We start from the raw sequence: 18,951 nt of genomic DNA on the forward strand, positions 1-18,951 counted from the left end.
TGTTGTTGTGTTTTGGTTCAGACTTTTGATGTTATTTTTATTTTAGTTTTTACACTTTCATGAAATATTGAATGGCTCACTGTTCACTAAAAATTGTTTTCTAAATTTAAAAAAGCATTTCAACTGAATATCAAAGTATAAGGTTTGCTTGGTTTGTGACATGTTGAGAGTCAAGCTTTTCCTTCATTGATAGCTTCCCATAGCCTCAACCATAAACCACTTTGATGTTATCAGAAATATTGTGCACATGTGCAGCCCTTTTCTGGAACATATATGAGTTAATATAGGCATTTTATTCTATTAAGATCAATAGTTTAATGTTTTCCTCTCAAGTAGCTGTATAACTTTATCTGACAAATGATTGTCGTTGTGCTCATTTTCTAGATGGATGTACTTAAAATGTTATTTGGGTTACTTTGCGTTATTTGGTACATGACCTACAACATTGTGTTTTGACAGCTGGAAATACTGTGACTGTTAGCAAATGATACACTACAAACCAGTGCAGCTGATACATGTGGTTGAGGCTGCACAGGAGCATGCACAAGAATACAGCTCTGAAATTATAAATGTTACACCCTAATTAAATGTGTGCCTTAATCACAGTGCTCAGGAACTGTAAACATTTACAGCTACGCAACAGTTCAACATGAAAAGGACTTGGTTTATGTTTAGTGTATAACATATTGTATGTTTCATGTTTCAGGAGTTCACATAGAGGTTTTTCTTAAATTAAAATTTAATTAAAAAGGATTTTAATACGGGGACAGGGAGAGGAGAGAGGACATAGCCAATTTTGGATTGAACCCACAAGGTTGCCTTTTAACAGTCTGCACCAATAAAGACAGGTAGTTTGTGTGTGTGTGTGTGTGTGTGTGTGTGTGTGTGTGTGTACCATATCCCTCTGAGCCCTGAATTACTGAATGAATTTGTGCAGCAGCCGTAGTAGTTCCTGAAGTATGTAGGTGGTTGTTTGAATGAAAGGAGTTTATCCCTGTTTAAATGTCCTTGAGTGAGATAATGAATGCAAACCAGCTTACAAGATGCTATCTCTCTCTCTCTCTCTCTCTCTCTCTCCCCCTCACACAAACACGCACACACACACACACACACATACAGGATCCATCCCTGCCTCTTCAGTGACCTTGTATTCAGCATCTGCAAACACGATACGACAGAAATGTGCTGTGGAGGAGGAGTGTGACCATGAACCTTTCTTAGCATCTTTTTATTAGCGTTTATGCACAATTACCTTGTTGTTGTGATGTATCAGTGCATATCTGTATATTATTATTCCTGTTTCTTTCCATAATCTTACAATTTTGGGTCTCTCCAACACAGCTGCTTTAACAGTTTATTTATTTATATTTTCAGATCGTCATCATGGATTAAGGATAGAGAGTAAAGCATTAAACTCTCTATTTTATTAATTTACACCATGTTTTGTAACATAATGAGCAAACAAATCAAAACAAAGCTGCTTTGAGTACTGATAGTTTTATCATAAATCGTTAAGTCAGTGAAAAGAAAAAAAACTTTTTATACAAGCTGAAAGTTTGATAAAACAAAAGGAATAAGACAGATTTGTCAAGCTACTTAGTCCCGTGAAATGTAGGAGTAAGCTCTCAAGTGTTTTTTTTTAAATCCTTACAATTTATTTGTAAAGATCATCTCAGTTATATGTTATTCTGTATGTGTGGGAACTCCTTTAGCAATTAACAATTGAAAGTAAAAACAGTCTAATATTATTTTAATAAAATAATAATTTGAAGAGATGTATGCGTGATTGTAAGATAATAATTATTTCGTTTTATGAAGATGCATGAAGTGATTGCAAGCCAAAGCAATGCTACCATGTTCTCAAAACTACCCTATTCTGAATGATACATATTTCTTCAGACAACATACTGTTCATCATGACCACTGATATATTGTACTGGCCCTCCAGAAGGTGCATGCTCCCCTCTGTCTCTGGACTACAGCCATCTAAGACCCCAACAGCCTACTCTTAGCCAACGTGATAGACATCTGGATCTTTCTACAGAGCATTTTTAAGTCAAAAGTAACTTTTAGTCTCAGTTTTTGAGAACTTACGACCAAAATGTCACTTCTAGAAGTTTGAAAAGCATGTTGACTTTTCTAGTTAAATGGTAGGTGAGAGGGGTGTGTTTGAGTGACTAAGTGGGATGCAGAGGCAGCATGAGCTAATGGCATGAGAAACACATAATCACACACACACGCATTTATTCCCCATGTCTCTCTCTCCAGAATCATTGACCTTAGGATAAAGGAATGAAATCTTATCGTTGCATAAACGCATGCTGGAATTTCTTACCGGTGAATGAAAAACGTCAGACACTGTTTGTGTGACTGTGTGTAATCTGTAAGAGTGTGTGTGTGTGGGGGGGGGACATTTATGCATGGCCATTTCAGTGGAGTGGACTCCTGCATGTGAACTTCTAATGAAATCTAGTCTTTGTCTCACTCTCCTTTCTCTGCTCTCCTCGTTCTGACTTCCATTTGTCCTTCCCAGCACACAACACTCACAAATCATCTGTCTTCATTTTCCCTCTTTTTTTTTTTGCGGTGTCATTCCCCTCTAAGGCCCACTCAATGTCCTAAAACAGCTAAGAGTGTCTAAGTATTTACTGGAAGCATCTAACCGGCAATCTAAACACTCTTCTCATCATGTTGTTGTGTCTCTAACTTAAGCACTCAATGCTTGCAGGATCAGCTTCAGCAGATATACAGTATCTGTTTATATATATTATCAGACTGCATTCATCTGATTACCACAAACTACTCATCAACTTGTGTCTGTTTGGTGTTCAGTCATTACAAAACTTTGTGTATTGTTGAGCCTTGTTATACAGATGATATTTGTATTTATTTTAATGTGTTTAATCAGGATAGGCTCTTGACTTATAAATCTTTCTTTCAACACAATCCTGGCAAAATTGGCAGCATAATCTTTACCTCAACTTAGTGGACAGTATAATGGCAGTTCTTCACATGTATTAGGAAGGTACAGAAAAAGCAAAAGGCCAGTGGTGTAGTGATAGAAGAATAAACTTAAACACCTCATATAAAATGTACTGTATGAATAAATGCATGTATGCATGCAACTGCAATGAAACTATGAAATGTCCAGTAAGGAAGAACCAATAAATAGTATACCAGTAGAATAAGTCTGATTATGTACAATATACAGCAAGCAGGTATATAATATATAATACATATGTACAGTGCAAAAGATATGTGCAGTGTACAGTGTGACAGTGTGTTCAGCTGAATATGGTCAGAGTTAAAAACAGTCAGTTAAATGTACCCAGATAAAGGAAAGTGCAAATGCAGTAATTAGGTAGTGAGCTCTGACAACAAGTGGTATTTTGAAGCAAAGTCCGAGTTTTTTTTCTTAATCTTGAGCGCACATGTTAATTATCTTGTGGGAACAAGTTATTATTGTGTGCACACAAGATAATAACTTGTTCCCACAAGATAATAAGTTGTTACCACAAAACAAATGCACATGGCTTTATGGGCTCTGTAGAAAACTAATTCATGAAAAAAATATTCTCCGACATGACGACCCACAACTTAAAGAAATAAATAAATAAAGATGTATTTTTTGTTTGTGGGTTTGTTTTGTTTTTTTGTTGTTTTTTCTTGTTGTCAATTCTACAGGTTGGACCTCTGCTTAACATTACATCCCATATCATCAGTATATAAGGAGACATCCAAGTTGGTTTTCCAACCTTCAGTAGAATTTACCTGCTGCCCTTCAGTCTTGTACAGTTTAAAACACAATTGACTATTGCCTGGGCCAAATAATAATCCATCAGTATGTAAATAAATTTTTTTAGATTCGAGCATTTGAGTGAGACCACAGAAAGAACCAGAATTGAAGATGGAAACCAATGGCCTACACTACAGCGAACAGATCTAACCACATAAATTATAAGTGTTTATAGTGTTTATAGTTATGAACAGCCACACTAGAAGGAGTGAACAGCCGGTCGTCATAGAGAGGGAGAGGCATGATATCATTTATGGTGATAATGGCCCACATTTTTAGACAGTCTCTCCTGAGAGGTATTCATAGTGCAGCACAAGGTTGTTCACAAGAAAAGTGACAAAAGAGCGAGAGAGAGAGAAAGAGAAAAGAGAAAATCCTGGTTACTCTCTCACTTTGGCACAGCTGGCCAATCACGACAAGTGTTTCAGAAAGTTATAGAAACGGTTGGACATCTTAAAGAATGTTTTGCCTTTGTTCAATATGTTGTTCAATATGTCATTCCTGCTGGGCACCTTTGTTCATTATTATAACATATATGATGTCTGTACTCCATCCCATGCATGGATCTTGATTCAATACATCTGAAACGGAAAAATCTATACTTGATGTGACAGAAGACTGTCTCATTGGTTCATTGTTGTGAGCTCTTTGAAGCTCAGGTGGCGAAGTTCAGTGTATATAAAAATGTACAACTGTAAGTAAATGATGAAAAAATCCAAAAAGAGTAGTATTTACTGCAAACAAATTCGAGTTAATCCAAACTTTATATAAACAGTATGAGCGACAGACAATCTTGCATCTTTTTCTCTGCGTTGTCTACAAAGTTTCATAGTTGCACATCAAAGGCATCTAAAAAAAGAAAGAAAGAAAAACAATGTATCTTCATTACATACACACAATGAAGGTAAATGTAAGGTCATCACAGAAATGACTCTCCAGCGCTTCATGTTTGTCATTCAGGCTGTTTCCTGGTGAGGCATCGATCACGTTAAGTGTTTGAACATCAATCATTGCTTATTTTTGGTAAGCTTTTCTCTCATGACTCACTCTGCTCCGTGACGTGCTCTTCTCAGGAAAATTTGATTTTGGAAAAAGACTGCAGACGACCAAGTCATTAAGCTCCATTGTTTCCATAAGTTCTACAACACTTCACATTGTGTTTATCAGCGTCTTCACTGGTTTTCTTTTTTTACAACAGTGACGGCACTCATTGCTATTATTTTCAAACTCATCTGCAACACAGCAAAACCTTTACATGCTCACAACACTCAGTGGTATAGTAAACAATGAGATCCATTAATTCTAACTGTTTCCATGGTTGAAAGTAAAGACATTTTCCCTTTCACACCGGTTTACATCAAGTGATTTAGTTTCCAGCTGCAGTGAATGTGTTGAACTGTTCTGATAAAAATGGCCTCATAAATTTAAATTGAAGCAAACATGTGATCATTTTGGGCTGTGCACTGACCTAATAACTTGAAGACGCAAAATATTTCAGATTGTGCTGCCCCAACTCATTCATGAGAATAGCAGCTGCACCACATCTCTCCGTTCAAACTTTTCAAAACACTGGTTTCAAAAGTGACTATGGAGGTTTGTATGGTACACATGGTAGTTTGTGAATATTAAAAATTGTCAGGATTGAAATCCATGGTCATGCCAACATGAATTCAAGCTGACCACAGCTGCTGTTCTCTGTGAAGGACAAACTTTCTGTTTAAACCTGTGTGGCGTAAGTATTTGACTGAAAAACATATATCAAGTTAATTTGGCAAAAGTTCACTAGCTTTTATATTCAGTTGTGTCTCCCTCCTCTGGGAAATATCTGTCTCTTTAGCAGCTAAATATTCCACTTTTATCATTAGCTAGTTGCTAACATTGTGTGCCTGCCGTTTGTTGATGGGCAGGTAGTGCACAAGCGTTGTGCGGAGGTCAGTAGGTATGCAGGTAGGCAGGCCAGCTCATTACAGTCCTGCGACAGCCACAGATACCAGATTTCTTTTCATTTTTCTGTCACAGCATTTGATTTATTGATTGCTGTTAAGATATAAAGTGAATTTCAACAAATACAACAAATAAATTGCCAACCACAGCTTTAAGTACCACTGCTGATAAACCCAATCTTTTTTGTATCTTCACACAGAGAAATAGGGGTATCATTTCTGTTCCCTAAAGGTACATTTGTCAAAAAAGTACCGTGTAAGGTACGGAAATTGTCCTTAAGGTGTTAACCGTGGGTCTTTATTTGTCTCTATTTTTAAAGGTACAGAATCATTGCTGACAGCAAAGGGTACATTAGTGTACCTTTAACAAGCTTAAGGTACAGGCAAATGATGCAGAAAATCAGTGATCCCACACCCCCTGTACGTAAAGGCTTAGCAATGGCTTAGTGGATAAGACAGATACTGTTGGTGTGAGAGACCCAGGTTCAATCCCCACTGTGATACATCCACCAATGTGTCCCTAAGCGAGACCCCTAATTGCTCCAGAGGTGTGTGACCTCTGACATATATAGCAATTGTAAGTTGCTTTGGATGAAAGTGTCAGCTAAATCAATAAAATGTAATGGTACATTTTTGTCACTAGGGGTGCAGAAATGTTCTTTTAGAGGTACAGACAAGATGGTACAAAAATGTACCAACTTCAAAGGTACAGTCCTCATAAGCTGCTAGGGTACAGCTGGAGCGACAAAGCATTTGTACCTTTTTAGGTCCATTCCTGTACTTCGATTTCTCTGTGTGTTGCTCTGTTAACAGTGTCCATTGTTAACCAACTCCAGTCATTTCTGAGCCTGGCATTCCTTTTCTGTCCAGCAGTCCCCAGGGCAGTCATCACCTGCCCTCAACACCACCCCTCTCCCTGATCCCAGTTCTCTCATCACATTGTCAATGACCCAGTACACTTTACATTTACTCCACCAGTTCTGCCAGTGAGTGGCGCATTTGAGTCTACACCCTGTTAGATCAGAGTTGCTGCAACTGCAAAATTTTAAACTCAGAGTCCTGAGATCTTACTCTGATTAATAATATAATCATTCAGACTCACACGTTGTTTTCAACTACAGCATTACAGAGACTTCTTTGATGAGGTTCAATAAATTGTGACATAAAAACATGTTTTTCTCATTTACATTTCAACAACAACTGCAGTTCAAACTTTGCAATAGATATTGCAGTGACAGATGACTTTAACACATACATATCCCTTTATGCATACATGATTGTAAACTTCACACAGTATTTCACTTTATTTCAACACTTATTTACCTTTGAGCAACAATCAACTGTCAGTTTCATGGAGTGTTGTGCACATATAATGTGGACTGTGCATTTATTGAAGGGATAAAGAGCCTCATAAATTCCCATATTATCACCTTGGAATTATTTACTTCACACAGTTGAGTGGGCGTGTGTGTGTTTACAGCTGTTACTGCTCTTGCTATGAGGCCAAGTCACCTGTCTATCCTGATTTACTGCTTTCCCTCCCACCATCACTGAAAGACTGATGACCATGCTGATCGATGATTAATTATGTGCGACAATTTGCTGAAAGAGTCAAAAGAAGGAAAGAGGTAGTTGAACCAGGAAAAAGTCCAAACATCCTCCTTCTTCTCCTCCTCTCCTGACGGGGCCTCGCTCTCTGTGTCCATGGAGGGATGGAGCAGTATGGAGGTGGGAACACTGGGGTGCAGGACGGAAGGATGGCTTGTTAAGAGGGCGGTGAGGTATTACTTTAAAAGTTTTTTTCCACCCCCGTCGGAAGTCAGCGGGACAGGCGTCCGACGGCTTTTCCAGAGGATGGGAAACCTGGAGGCTGAAATTACTGCTCATTTGGAGTAGACACTTGGTGAAGCCAGACCTGTGGCTCAGCTATAATGTCTGAACGCTGACTGTCAATAGGCTTTTATCCATTTTTATAGAAGAAATCCTCACACATCTCATACTTAAAGGTCTCATACTTAAAATGAACTTTCCATGTTTGAGTCATTTTTTACCCCTTAAAGTATAGCTTTAAGGTTGGAAAACTCATCTTACAGGCTACCCCACTGTCTTAAAGTCACAAAATCACATACACAGCACATTTTTTATCAGCTTGTTCCAGTTATGTGATATGGGATAAGATATATTGGATGTCTTCTGCATCATTTATGTGTTTCCCCTACATTTAACCTGACATATTTGACATCATTGGAAACTTGAGTTTAAAAAAGTTAAAGTTCTAAAGTTTGGCTGCTCATCTTTTGAGTTCATAATGACTGGCCCACTTGTGGGCCATTAAGCCATTCCTTAAAAAATGTGTATATTTTACATTTCCGCTGACTATTTGTTCTAGGCAGATTTTATTAAATTCAAGGCAGATGTTCAGCTCATACAATATGAAAACAACTTGAAGTGACTAAACTTGCTTGAGTTATGCAATCCATCACAGTAAGCATTATATTGCTTGTATTGCTTTATGTTATCATGGTATTGCAGTTGCAAACAGCGGTCATAATTACTGAAAAACACTCCCTGGCGGTGCGTTTAGGGGTTTGTGAAAAGAATCCACAACAACAAATTCTCATTATGTTTTAGCAGTGTCTATGTTTGCTTATTTGTCTTCTTGGTTTGATCTCCTGCACAAAATACTGAGCTGAAACTGAAAGGATGACAACTGACAAAAATGTAAGGGGGTACACATACTCAATGTATTTCCAAAAGCTATATGAAACAAATGATACCATTGTTGTGTCTGAGCATTATGAAGCTAGAACCCCGTAAATGATTAGCACTGACCAAAGTTCAAAAATATGCCTTGCAATTCCTCAGTAATTAAAACAATATATCTTGCTTTTTTTAAATAAACAAACAGTAACATAAAAATGACAGTTGCTTCCTAGGTGTTTCCACCTGCTTCTAGTTTTTATGCTAAGCTAAGCGAACTGTCTCCATGGCTCCAGCTCCACTCTTCCTAAACAGACATGAGTGTGGTATTGATCTTCTCATTTAACTCTCTGAAAGAAAGGAAATAAGCAGATTCCCCATAATGTAGAGCTATTTCTGATAGTGAAGGTGATGGTGGGCTATGTTTGGAGTTCTAAGCTTTACTCGAGGTCTGATGGTGGAAGTTTGCTGACATGAGGGTTTTAACACCAGCTGAGGGTCATGCCCAGTACTCACTACACCTCCCAGTCGAACATTCATTCATTGATGTGACTGTGAAATTCTTCAACGACCAAACGGTCAATGATTTAATAAAAGATTTTCCCAAAGAAAGTGTGTGTGTGTTGCGAGAACAAAGCGAGTGTGTGTATAGTCGGGACAATTACTCAGCTTCGGGATGAATGAGGTCTGTGGGTGAGTTTTTTGTGTGTTTGTACGAGAGTGGACGGGAAGAGCAAGTGGAGGGGACAGAGAGGAGGAGCACGGGGACGTGGGCAAGTGATTCTCCAGATGAGATCTAATATGTGAGACGATGCATCCTAAAGAGACGTTTTCTCATGGGCCCACCCCATGAATACAAATTCACCCCGCCACCCGCTCTGTGCTGGAAGGACGGATGGACCTTGCTTCCACCCGTAGTGGTGAAGTACAGCTTTTTCCTTTTTTTTTTACCTCAACATTTACTTCCATCCAATCACAAAACTCATCTGAGGTGATTTCATGGCAGCTGTTATGAGTCATCCATTCATACCTTTGACTTGTAACTGAATCTGCTTGCTTTTATTCTGTGTCATGGGGTCTCGTATTTATAATGATCGAGCGAGGAACTGCGAGCATGTTGGCCAAAACGTAAAATGGTGCCAACGGAAAGCAGCAGGTGAGTTTGCTAAAGGAGAAAATGTGGAAAATAATCAGTCTGCGTCTGTGAGCTGACCTCAGGGTTACCTGGAACAGGTTGCATGCATGTATGTTTGAGTACATCCTTGTCTGTGTGTGTGTATGTGTGTGTGTGTGTGTGTGTGTTTGTGTGTTTGTTTGTGTGAGAGAGAAAGAGAGATAACAGCCTGTTGATGTACTGGGGCCAGTCTTAGTGACATCACTATTTGGGCGGATCTTAGTGGCCAGGAAAGTCAATTAGAGATAAACTGACTTTACCAGCTGGGCATTTAGTATAGCATAGGGGAAAAAAGCAAAAAAATAAGTGTGTGTGGGGGGAGGCGAGAAAGAGAGAGAGAGAGAGAGAGAGAGAGAGAGAGGAAAAGGGGAGGAGATACAAAAGGGAGGAACAGAGTGGAGAGGAAGGGAGAGAGACATAGTAAGGTGGTTTAGCAACAAGAAGGAGTTGTTGCCAGTGATACAGTACAGACAGACAGACACAACTCATTTTCCTCCTGCAGCTTCTATGCACAGCAGCGTTACCAGTGTGTTTTAAACAACCAGGGGTGGAAGTGCAGGCGGAGTTGCCTACTAGTAGAGGTCAGGCAGGCAGGGAGACAGGCAGGCAGAGGGGAAGCCGGTGGATGTTTTTAAGAGTTTGCTTATCTGACACTGACAACAGGATGAGAAGCTGAGCGAGGGAGCAGAGAGAGGGGAGTAAAACATGGAGGGAGCAGCATTAACTACAGTCAATTTACACAGCAGACACAGGAGAGACAGGCACTGGTTACCTTGAGAGAGGTAAAAAAAAAACAGAGAGAGAGAGAGAAGACAAGAGAGAGAAAAAAGGCAAACAGTCCACTTTGTCCATTCTGTCCAAAGGAGCGGGAGCGAGAGCCGAGGGATCGTAACACTGGAGCTCAAGGATAAACCATGGACTCTGCATACATCCCACCACACCTGGACGTGAGTACTACATCCCATTCAAGCACAAACACATACACATCTGTCTGTCTGTCAAGCCACAGGCCACAGGAACTGTGCTGCTGAAACCATTAGTCACTCTGGGGAACAACACTCACACACACACACACACACACACTCACACTCATGCACATGCATACGCCGCTGGCACACTGTGTTGCTCAATCAAAATCTTGTCCAATGAGCTACTTGTCCGAGAATAATGTGCCCATTATGAGTTCAAAGAGCATAACGTAACTCACTACTGCTGCAACATACACAGTATGAATTGGCCCTCAGTGTAAACGCTCAGCAGCTTTAATGTGAAAAGCAGAGGTGTGTTTTTCTTCTGTATTTCACATTGGTTTAGCTGTCAGACACACGACGAGAGCAGTCTCCGAGCTTTCAGCAGTGAGATATGTCAGTATTTCCATTGATGCTTGTACGGTGTTGTGCCTCAGCAGGGCCTTCTGTTAATCACAATGTACTTGTGATACTGAGACCTCCGGGCATCTGGGGCTGAGACAAAAGAGGAGATAAACTGAGGAAAAGAAGGAGCACAAGGATGAAAGAGACAAGTACATGGCAACCTGTTGATGCTCTGCTCAAGTGCACACAAAAGAGACTAAAGCCAAAACACTGTGTGTGTGAGTGAGTGTGTAAATCTGCTTCACACATATTAACAACCCAGCTCCTCCACAGTTATACATCTTGGCGTGTATTTCTGCTTACATGTTGGTGCTCACTCTGCCGCGCAGTTAGCGTGTCTTTAAAACCCTTTACTGTTCTTAGCATGGACACGTGTGTGTAACAGAAAAGGACGTTTGACGTCTGGGTCATTAGCCAGCTAATCGGTCCAGCTGGAATGAATTAGAGAGCTGTTCTAATAGAGTCCAATAAAACCACACAGCAGCCTACCTGGAATATTGTTCTAATGATTTCATCTGTTACGCCTCAGAGAGTAAAACCACGACTCCACTAGCAACTGTTTGGACATTTTTCACCCCCCCAAATTACATATTAACGCCACAGCTCAAAGTTGTGCATTAATGACTAGTTAAGCATGGGGAGTATTGTACAGTTATAACCTCACAGTTAATTATACACACTATGGCGTGCAATGCACAGTTTATATGACACAGTGTAAGGGCTGCTGTGGAAAAAGAACGGCAGTGAATACAGATGTATCCTCAGAAGTGTTCTCAGGTATATATTTCTACACTGTACATCACATATGGGCTCATGAGCCCATCCGACATGACATATTTTTAAGTATTTGAGTAAGCTTAGACCAAGGAAATCAACCCAGTGGCATGTGCACTGCACATATCATGTTCTGAAGGAATGAGACGGCAGCATAGAAAAATGAGAGGTGGAAGGAGGGGGGAGATCAGCGAAAATGAGAGGAGGAATTTGGGAAAAGAAACACGGGAAGAACAACAGGAAGGGAAAGCTGAGGGACCAGGCGTAACATGAAGACAGCGGCGGTGGATAAATCAGACGGCTGCGGTGACACTCCGGCCCTCTGGCCCGGCAACAGTCCGCCACACTCTTCCGCAAAAACACCATTCATTTAGTGGCCGAGGAAAAAAAGAGCAACATTATTGAGAGAATAGGCAAGGGAGAGAGGGAGATAGGGAATGGGAAGGTGATGCAGAGAAGCACAAAAACAGATATGTATAACAAGAAAGAACAAGAGACTGAGGAGAAAGTCAGGAAAATATGGAAGAGAGGGAAATTGATGGATGAATCAAGAGAGAATCAGAAAAGGGAAAAGCAGTTACATACTGTATGACAACGTAGAAGACAAAGCAAAAGGACAAAGTTCAAGGAATGCAAAGAGGAAGGAGGAAGGGGAAAGGGAGCAGGGTTTGAAATAAACAGATAAAAAGAGGGCCAGAGAGAGAAACATGACAAAAGCAGGAGTCCGAAACGGACGTCAGATGTCAGAGGTTTTTAATCAGTGAGTTCAGAAAGGCACAGGGCAGGCTGGCGTCGACACTCGTCTGCCTCACGCCGGGGTCACGCTACTGTTTGCTCGGGAGGTCAGGTCACATAATGACTGCATACATGCACACGGGGAAAGGATGCACAAACAGCACTGCTGAGCTCCAACCCTTCATCTGACCTTATCCCTGACCCATTCATCATACAGCTCTCCTTCTTTATTCCCCATGAACATTTGATTGGTCCTCATTCATGCCAGAGAGAGAAAGAATAAAACAAGCACATTGGCAGGGACTGCCACACATAAAAGCAGGAACTGGCGGTGGGGGGGCAATCATAAAAATGTCAGTTTTTCCCGTCTAACTGGAATGAGTCGACATCAGGGTGGGTGGCACCGTGATGCACATGACACATAAAGATGCTAAATTAGGCCTGGATCCTCTTTGCCTGGTTTAAATTAGATAGAACCAGTCACAACACAGACATCCAAGGAGAACAGAGAGGCTGTATGTATGTCAAAGTGATGTAGGGCAAGCTGGTGTTGGCTCGAAACTTCTTTCTCATTTTTCTTCTGTTTTTTCTCTTCCTCGCATGCTGTGACACACCCTTTTGTGTGACAACTGAACCTTTGACCCTCAGAGTCACCTGGATGGTACAGTGGAGAGGTGGTGTTGTCCTTAAACTGCTTTACAAGCCTCCACAGTATATGGGAGAGGCTGTACAGCAAAGTGTCTAATCTGTAATTGTCCTCTGCTGCGTTGCCTCAGGTGAAACAACCCTGGGTGGGGCTGCGAGAGTTTAATGGATAGCTAGCAACAATCCCACGCTTAGAGGTGCCTTTTTTTCCCAGGCCTGCCCTTTGAACTGCCTACCACATGAACAACACCCACATATACGCAACCACACATGCATAAAAATATACACACCTTCACACCTGTGACCTCTTTTTCACCTTTTTTCTGACAGAGTGGTAAGATTAGCAGTCATTACAGTGTCATTATGTGTTCGCTCAGCCATAAACACCTCTGCTATCTCGCTGTGCAGGGCTTAATTCTCTGTCCCTTAGAGAGATGAGATAAAGAGATAGAGAGGAGAGAGATATGTGAGCGCTCGGACAAGGAAAGAGATAACTACAAACTGTTCTTCTTTGAGCAAGTGATAGACAGCAATTCAGGTGCACTTTCTTTTGAAAAATAATTTATTCTTGCCCGGTCAAGCAGGGCGGCAATAGGTGCATAATTCACTTCCATTCTACTCTCTTATGTACCACTTTAGTTTATTTGCACTTCAGTTTATCTTGTCAGCTGCTCTGACTCTTTAACACCTCACCTCAACCTCTTCAGGTCAAGAGGGCTGGTATAACTTGCTGGTTTCTAATTATTGGCTCAGTTATTAACACCTGCACTACAGAGGTGCAGGGTGTTAGCCAGGTCGTAGAGGTAATTGCGTCCGTGGTCATGTTCCCGCACTGAGAATAGTCACGGCGCGACATAACCCTAACCCATCTGTGGGGGTTTTGGTCAGAATTAAGGATTCATGCAGAGCCAGAACATGAAAATATTTTGAAGCAAACATCATGAAGCAGGTGCTGATGTGAATGTGGTTCATAGGGGAAATAAGCATTGTGACAGGGGATTCATAACACTACACTTGGGGGAAGCTCATTTGCATAGGCGCAAATATTTCTCTCTGGAAGAACACATAGAAGAGATTTTTAGGTCGACAGCAGAGGTTCAAGAGGACCCAACATACAAACCACAAAAGCTGCATATTTGAGCTATCTTTAATAAAAACACACTGATTAGTTGAGCAGCAGATGGATTGCCCGTAGCACAGCATTATCTTCTCCCTCTTTTATTAATTGAATGTTTCTCTGCTCAAAACACTGATAACCAGATTGTCAATCTCTGGTGTCTCCTTTGTTGCAATGTCATTTTTTTGAACACAGTAGAACAAAATGTAAACAAACCAAAATTCAAAATTCAGTTCAATTTAAAACTGATTTCACTATCAGTAATGTAAGCTAATTTGACACCTATAGGTAAACCTCCTCAATTTTAAGTAAATATGCCTGTAATTTAAGAATTCATTTATTTAGGCTTCTAATGAAAACATATCTGTCTTCTTCACTCACTTGTGTTAATATCCAATGTTTATTGCAGTGATTTGAAAAGGAAGACACAAGGAAAAAATCTTGTTATCTGTCATTGTGACAGACCTCTACAACTCCATTACATGTCACTGGAACCCACGGCCTTTGATTAATGCTAGATGTCTTTCATATACAGCACTATGATCTCTTCCACACACAAACACAGAGCATGGTTAAATTACAGATGGAGACTGACTAATTACTCTTGCTTAGGTGTCCTAGGAGATATATGGGCCTTGGGGGTAAGCGGCTCTCCATAAATTAACAGACACAAAACAAAGTGGCAATGTTTCTACAGCCAGGAGTAACAAGCAAACAACTTCATATGCATATGTGGACAGTAAATTTCCTGTACATATGCTGCACGAAGCCTGAGGACTAATGAGAAACTAGCGTGTCCAGTAGTGAGAAGACAAGATCAAGAGGAGCATCTCACAGGAGCTATCTTTTATACAAATTTCATATTATGCACAAAAAATATAAAGTAAATTCAAATTCAAAGCCCCAACATTTAAAAATGACTGAACAATGCTGCACAATTTCCCTTTACAAGTTTGTCTCTTAATGTTTAGATTGCTTTTGTCCACGCTTTCTTCCATTAACCTCTTCCGCTCTTCTTTTCTCCACCACACCTGTCCTCCCATCATCTCACCTCACCTCCCTATATCCCTCCAGGTCCACCATGTTCCCTGCTAACCTCCTGCTCCTCATGGTCCTGCTGCTACCTCAAGCCTCGTCTGGTCACCAGGGTGAAGACACCAGTAAGATCGACCATGACAGGGTGTCTCCGATGCCTTCCTCCTTGTCGCTCCCACCGGCTGGTTCCCTCCTGAAGCCCAGTCTGGCTCAGACCATCCAAAGTCTCCTCCTGAGTCGACTGGGCCTGCAGTCACAGCCCAACCCACGGCCTGGAGTGCCGGTGCCCCGGTACCTCCTGGATCTTTACCGCTTTCACCAGCAGCAGTACCATCTAGTCGAGGACCCTTTATTTAGCTTCCCCAGCCATCACATCCAGCAGGCTAACACCGTACGCAGCTTTCACCACAATGGTAAGCTCACTGGCACATCATGATGCCATGCTGTCAACCTATTTTAATGGATCTAAAAATATTTTAATTGTAGTTTTTGAACTTTTGTTTCAAGCAGTTAGGATCTTTATACTTCATCAGGTCAGCCCCAGATGAAGTATAAAGATCCTATTTATGACTTTAACAATAGAAACACTAAGAGCTCCATCTGTGCAATCTTAGATATGACAGGTGGTCACAATCCTAAAGTCTTCTTTCAGAGAGGGCATGCTTAGATTTATCTCACAGTGAAGGGGATTTTGTCTTGGACTGCACTGCAGTTCAGATCATGGGTGGATTAACATGTTAGTGTGCCCCACGGCAAAAATTTCCTGTTGGGCCCCCACTGATCCCCCAACTACCCTTGCCTTTGGCCTCTGTGCAGTTGCCCAGTTGCCTCGAAGTTCCCATTAATTCCAGTGCAACCAGTTCTACAATACTTCTTATCTTTTCTTATTTTGTGGTAATTTGATGAACACCACTGTATTAGGAATATACATTGTGTGGATATAACATGAACTAAAATGATTAAGATCTTTAAACTAGATATGACACAGGATCCCTGAAGCAGATTTTGATTCACTGAATGCTTGCTGGTGTCTCTTAATCTAGTCAGGAGGGTCATGCCCTGGTGTTCCCGCAGAAGCACAGAGGGCATTTACAACAGCCTCCCTCTACATTCCCACAAAATCAGCATAATGATGCAGACGTTGATTATTATTAGCTGATTTTGTACTTCAGTGGTGAGGATTTCCTCAAACAAATTTGCAATTACAATCAAAATACCAAAACTAATTGACAGTAAACATGAAGCTTTTGGGGGCACTAGAGCCTGGGGCAGTTGCTCATTTTATATTCCAGCCAGGATTCTGATACAAAAAATACAACATATAATTCACAAACATTGAAGAAGACCAAAGTACAAAAGCAGTACAGTACTTCATTCAACCATGCATGTCTATTCACATGAAATACATACACATCTTTTGTACAAATGAATGCCTGAAGTGGTTCAGTTTACTAAGGGAACTAAATATTTCCTAGCTAAGGGTAAAGGTTGGAACTTCAACATGAGCTACCCCGTTAGCTTTCTTTGCTGGAAACTTGAGTTATCTGCTGATAGTAGTAGACAGTTTGGCATTTTCCCTGTTTTTGAGATAATTCCAGATATATCTGACTGATAGCCAGTGTCTGTTTGTGTATTACTGTGTAAATAACACCTAAATAAGTTAAACTACTTTAAACTCCCGTACACCCTTGCCTCTCTTCCTCTTTCTCTCAGAGCCCCTTGGAGACGGTCCCATAGCAGAGGATCGTAAGAGGGTGCACATCTCCTTCAATATTTCCTCCATCCCTCAGGATGAGAGGGTGCTCTCTGCTGAGCTTCGTCTCCTCCGCAGTGAAAGAGCCTCCCTGGGCCCAGGAGCCCACAGACTAAACCTATACCTCTCTGAGCACCATGAGGACCCTGAGCCCACTCTGCTGGAGACAAGGTTACTCACCACTGGCCTCCACAGTCATAAAGCAAGTGGTTTCTGGGAGGCTTTTAGCCTAAATACAGAGCTCCTCCATCAGGCCTTTGCTGGGACTGGCAGCCTTGGCTTCCTCCTGGAAGTCAGACCTGAGAACAGCAACACCTCACTCCCTGAACAGGAAGAGAAACACAAAGAAGAACACCTGAGGGTGCGCAGGTCCGTGGGTCAGGATGAGCACAGCTGGGCTCAGGAGAGACCCCTCTTGGTGACTTACAGTCATGACGGGCGTGGAGAGCCTTTAGTCAAACATGGCAGGAGGACCCCCGGTGGTGGCCAGAGGATGAGAGGGAGAAAAGGGACAATAGAGAGGGCCAGGAGCAGCAGCAAGGGCCGCAATAGAGACCAAGCCTGGGGGAGGGCCAAAAAAATGGGGTATACAGCGCCAGGCTGGGGGGGTGATAAAGGTGGGCTCAACTGGAGTGAAAGCGGAAGAGTGAAAAGAAATAATGGCCGTGCTGCGAAACTGAAACGCCTTTCCCGCAACAGATGTCGCCGTCATCCTTTATATGTAGATTTCAACGATGTGGGCTGGCACAAGTGGATCATTGCACCCAGCGGCTACGACGCCTTCTTCTGCCTGGGAGAGTGTCGCTTTCCTCTGGCCGACCACATGAACTCCTCTAGCCACGCCATGGTGCAAACTCTGGTAAACTCAGTGAATGGAGCAGTACCCCGAGCCTGTTGCGTCCCCACCTCCCTCAGCCCCATTGCCCTGCTCTACCTGGATCCTCAAGACAGAGTGGTGCTGAAGAATTACCAAGACATGGTGGTGGAGGGCTGCGGCTGCCGGTAGTGGGCCAGTGCACTCATGCAGAGAAAGCCAGACATGGATGAAGGAGCATCGAGGGAATAGGAGAAAGACAGAAGCATGAAATGGCAGATGGTGGGAAGAAGATACTGTAGAAGCTAGCTAACTGCAAACAGACATAGAGACTGATACAGACAAATGTAGCAGCATAAGAAGGATGAGCGGAGAGGGGGGAGATAAGGGAATGTATACAGCAGCTAAATCATCATTATCAGGAGCAGGAAAAAAGACATAGAGAAAGAAAAATAGTAAGAGAAACAGACACAGGCAGGATAAATGATTAGACAATAAGAAAGAGGAAGACATGCAAGCAGAAATGTGGTCAACACAAGAAAACTGCCAGGAATTACTTTTCACGTTTTCCCATTTAGCGATGACGCAACTGTGCACACTGAGGGGCCCTCACATGAGAAGCCAGTTCTTTAACATCAGAGCATGTCTATTCTGTATTCCAGTGTTTGCCACTCATCTCACTCTCACGCGATTGTCTGATTTTAAGCTCTGGAGCAGAAATCTGTAGCTTCCTGACGGACTCACTGATGATCAGCAGCATTAGCAATACGACGATGGCATCTAAACGTTGTGTGACAGTGTTGTTTCTGCAATATTTGACCCAAGGAGTAGGGTGCATCCGTTTTTTATGAACGTTGATGTAATGACTGTCGCTTACAAGCACCCCTACATCACAAGCTATTTAAAACCACAACAATAATGCTGAGGAACTATTATGCTATTGTTTGAATGTACTACTATCACTATTATTTAAAAAAAGAGAGACTTTTTTTGTACATTTCTTTTGCAGACGTGAAGAAAATCCAAGTGATAGGGTTGTCTTGTGATTCTACGTAATTCCACTGAATGGCGATTCTAACTTAAAAGACACAT

At 41.6% G+C, this 18,951-nt stretch overlaps 1 protein-coding gene across 1 annotated transcript; it reads left to right on the forward strand.

Moving 5' to 3' along the window:
- The first annotated feature begins 10,180 nt into the window (after window positions 1-10,180).
- On the forward strand, window positions 10,181-18,552 carry bmp16 (bone morphogenetic protein 16). Its single transcript, XM_046073887.1, has 3 exons — window positions 10,181-10,560; window positions 15,332-15,705; window positions 17,006-18,552. Exons 2-3 carry the CDS (start codon window positions 15,339-15,341, stop codon window positions 18,049-18,051), a joined length of 1,413 nt encoding a protein of 470 aa, XP_045929843.1. The 5' UTR covers window positions 10,181-10,560; window positions 15,332-15,338; the 3' UTR covers window positions 18,052-18,552.
- The last annotated feature ends 399 nt before the right edge of the window (window positions 18,553-18,951 follow it).

The sequence above is a fragment of the Micropterus dolomieu genome, linkage group LG17 (genome assembly GCF_021292245.1).
Source record: "Micropterus dolomieu isolate WLL.071019.BEF.003 ecotype Adirondacks linkage group LG17, ASM2129224v1, whole genome shotgun sequence".
Classification (NCBI taxonomy): Eukaryota; Metazoa; Chordata; class Actinopteri; order Centrarchiformes; family Centrarchidae; genus Micropterus; species Micropterus dolomieu.

Bases quoted from the DNA above. Each gene is read 5' to 3' on its own strand.
- bmp16 (XM_046073887.1), top strand. From the start codon at position 15,339: ATGTTCCCTGCTAACCTCCTGCTCCTCATGGTCCTGCTGCTACCTCAA. The intron at 15,706-17,005 runs GTAAGCTCACTG...TCTTTCTCTCAG, and splicing joins ACGCAGCTTTCACCACAATG to AGCCCCTTGGAGACGGTCCC.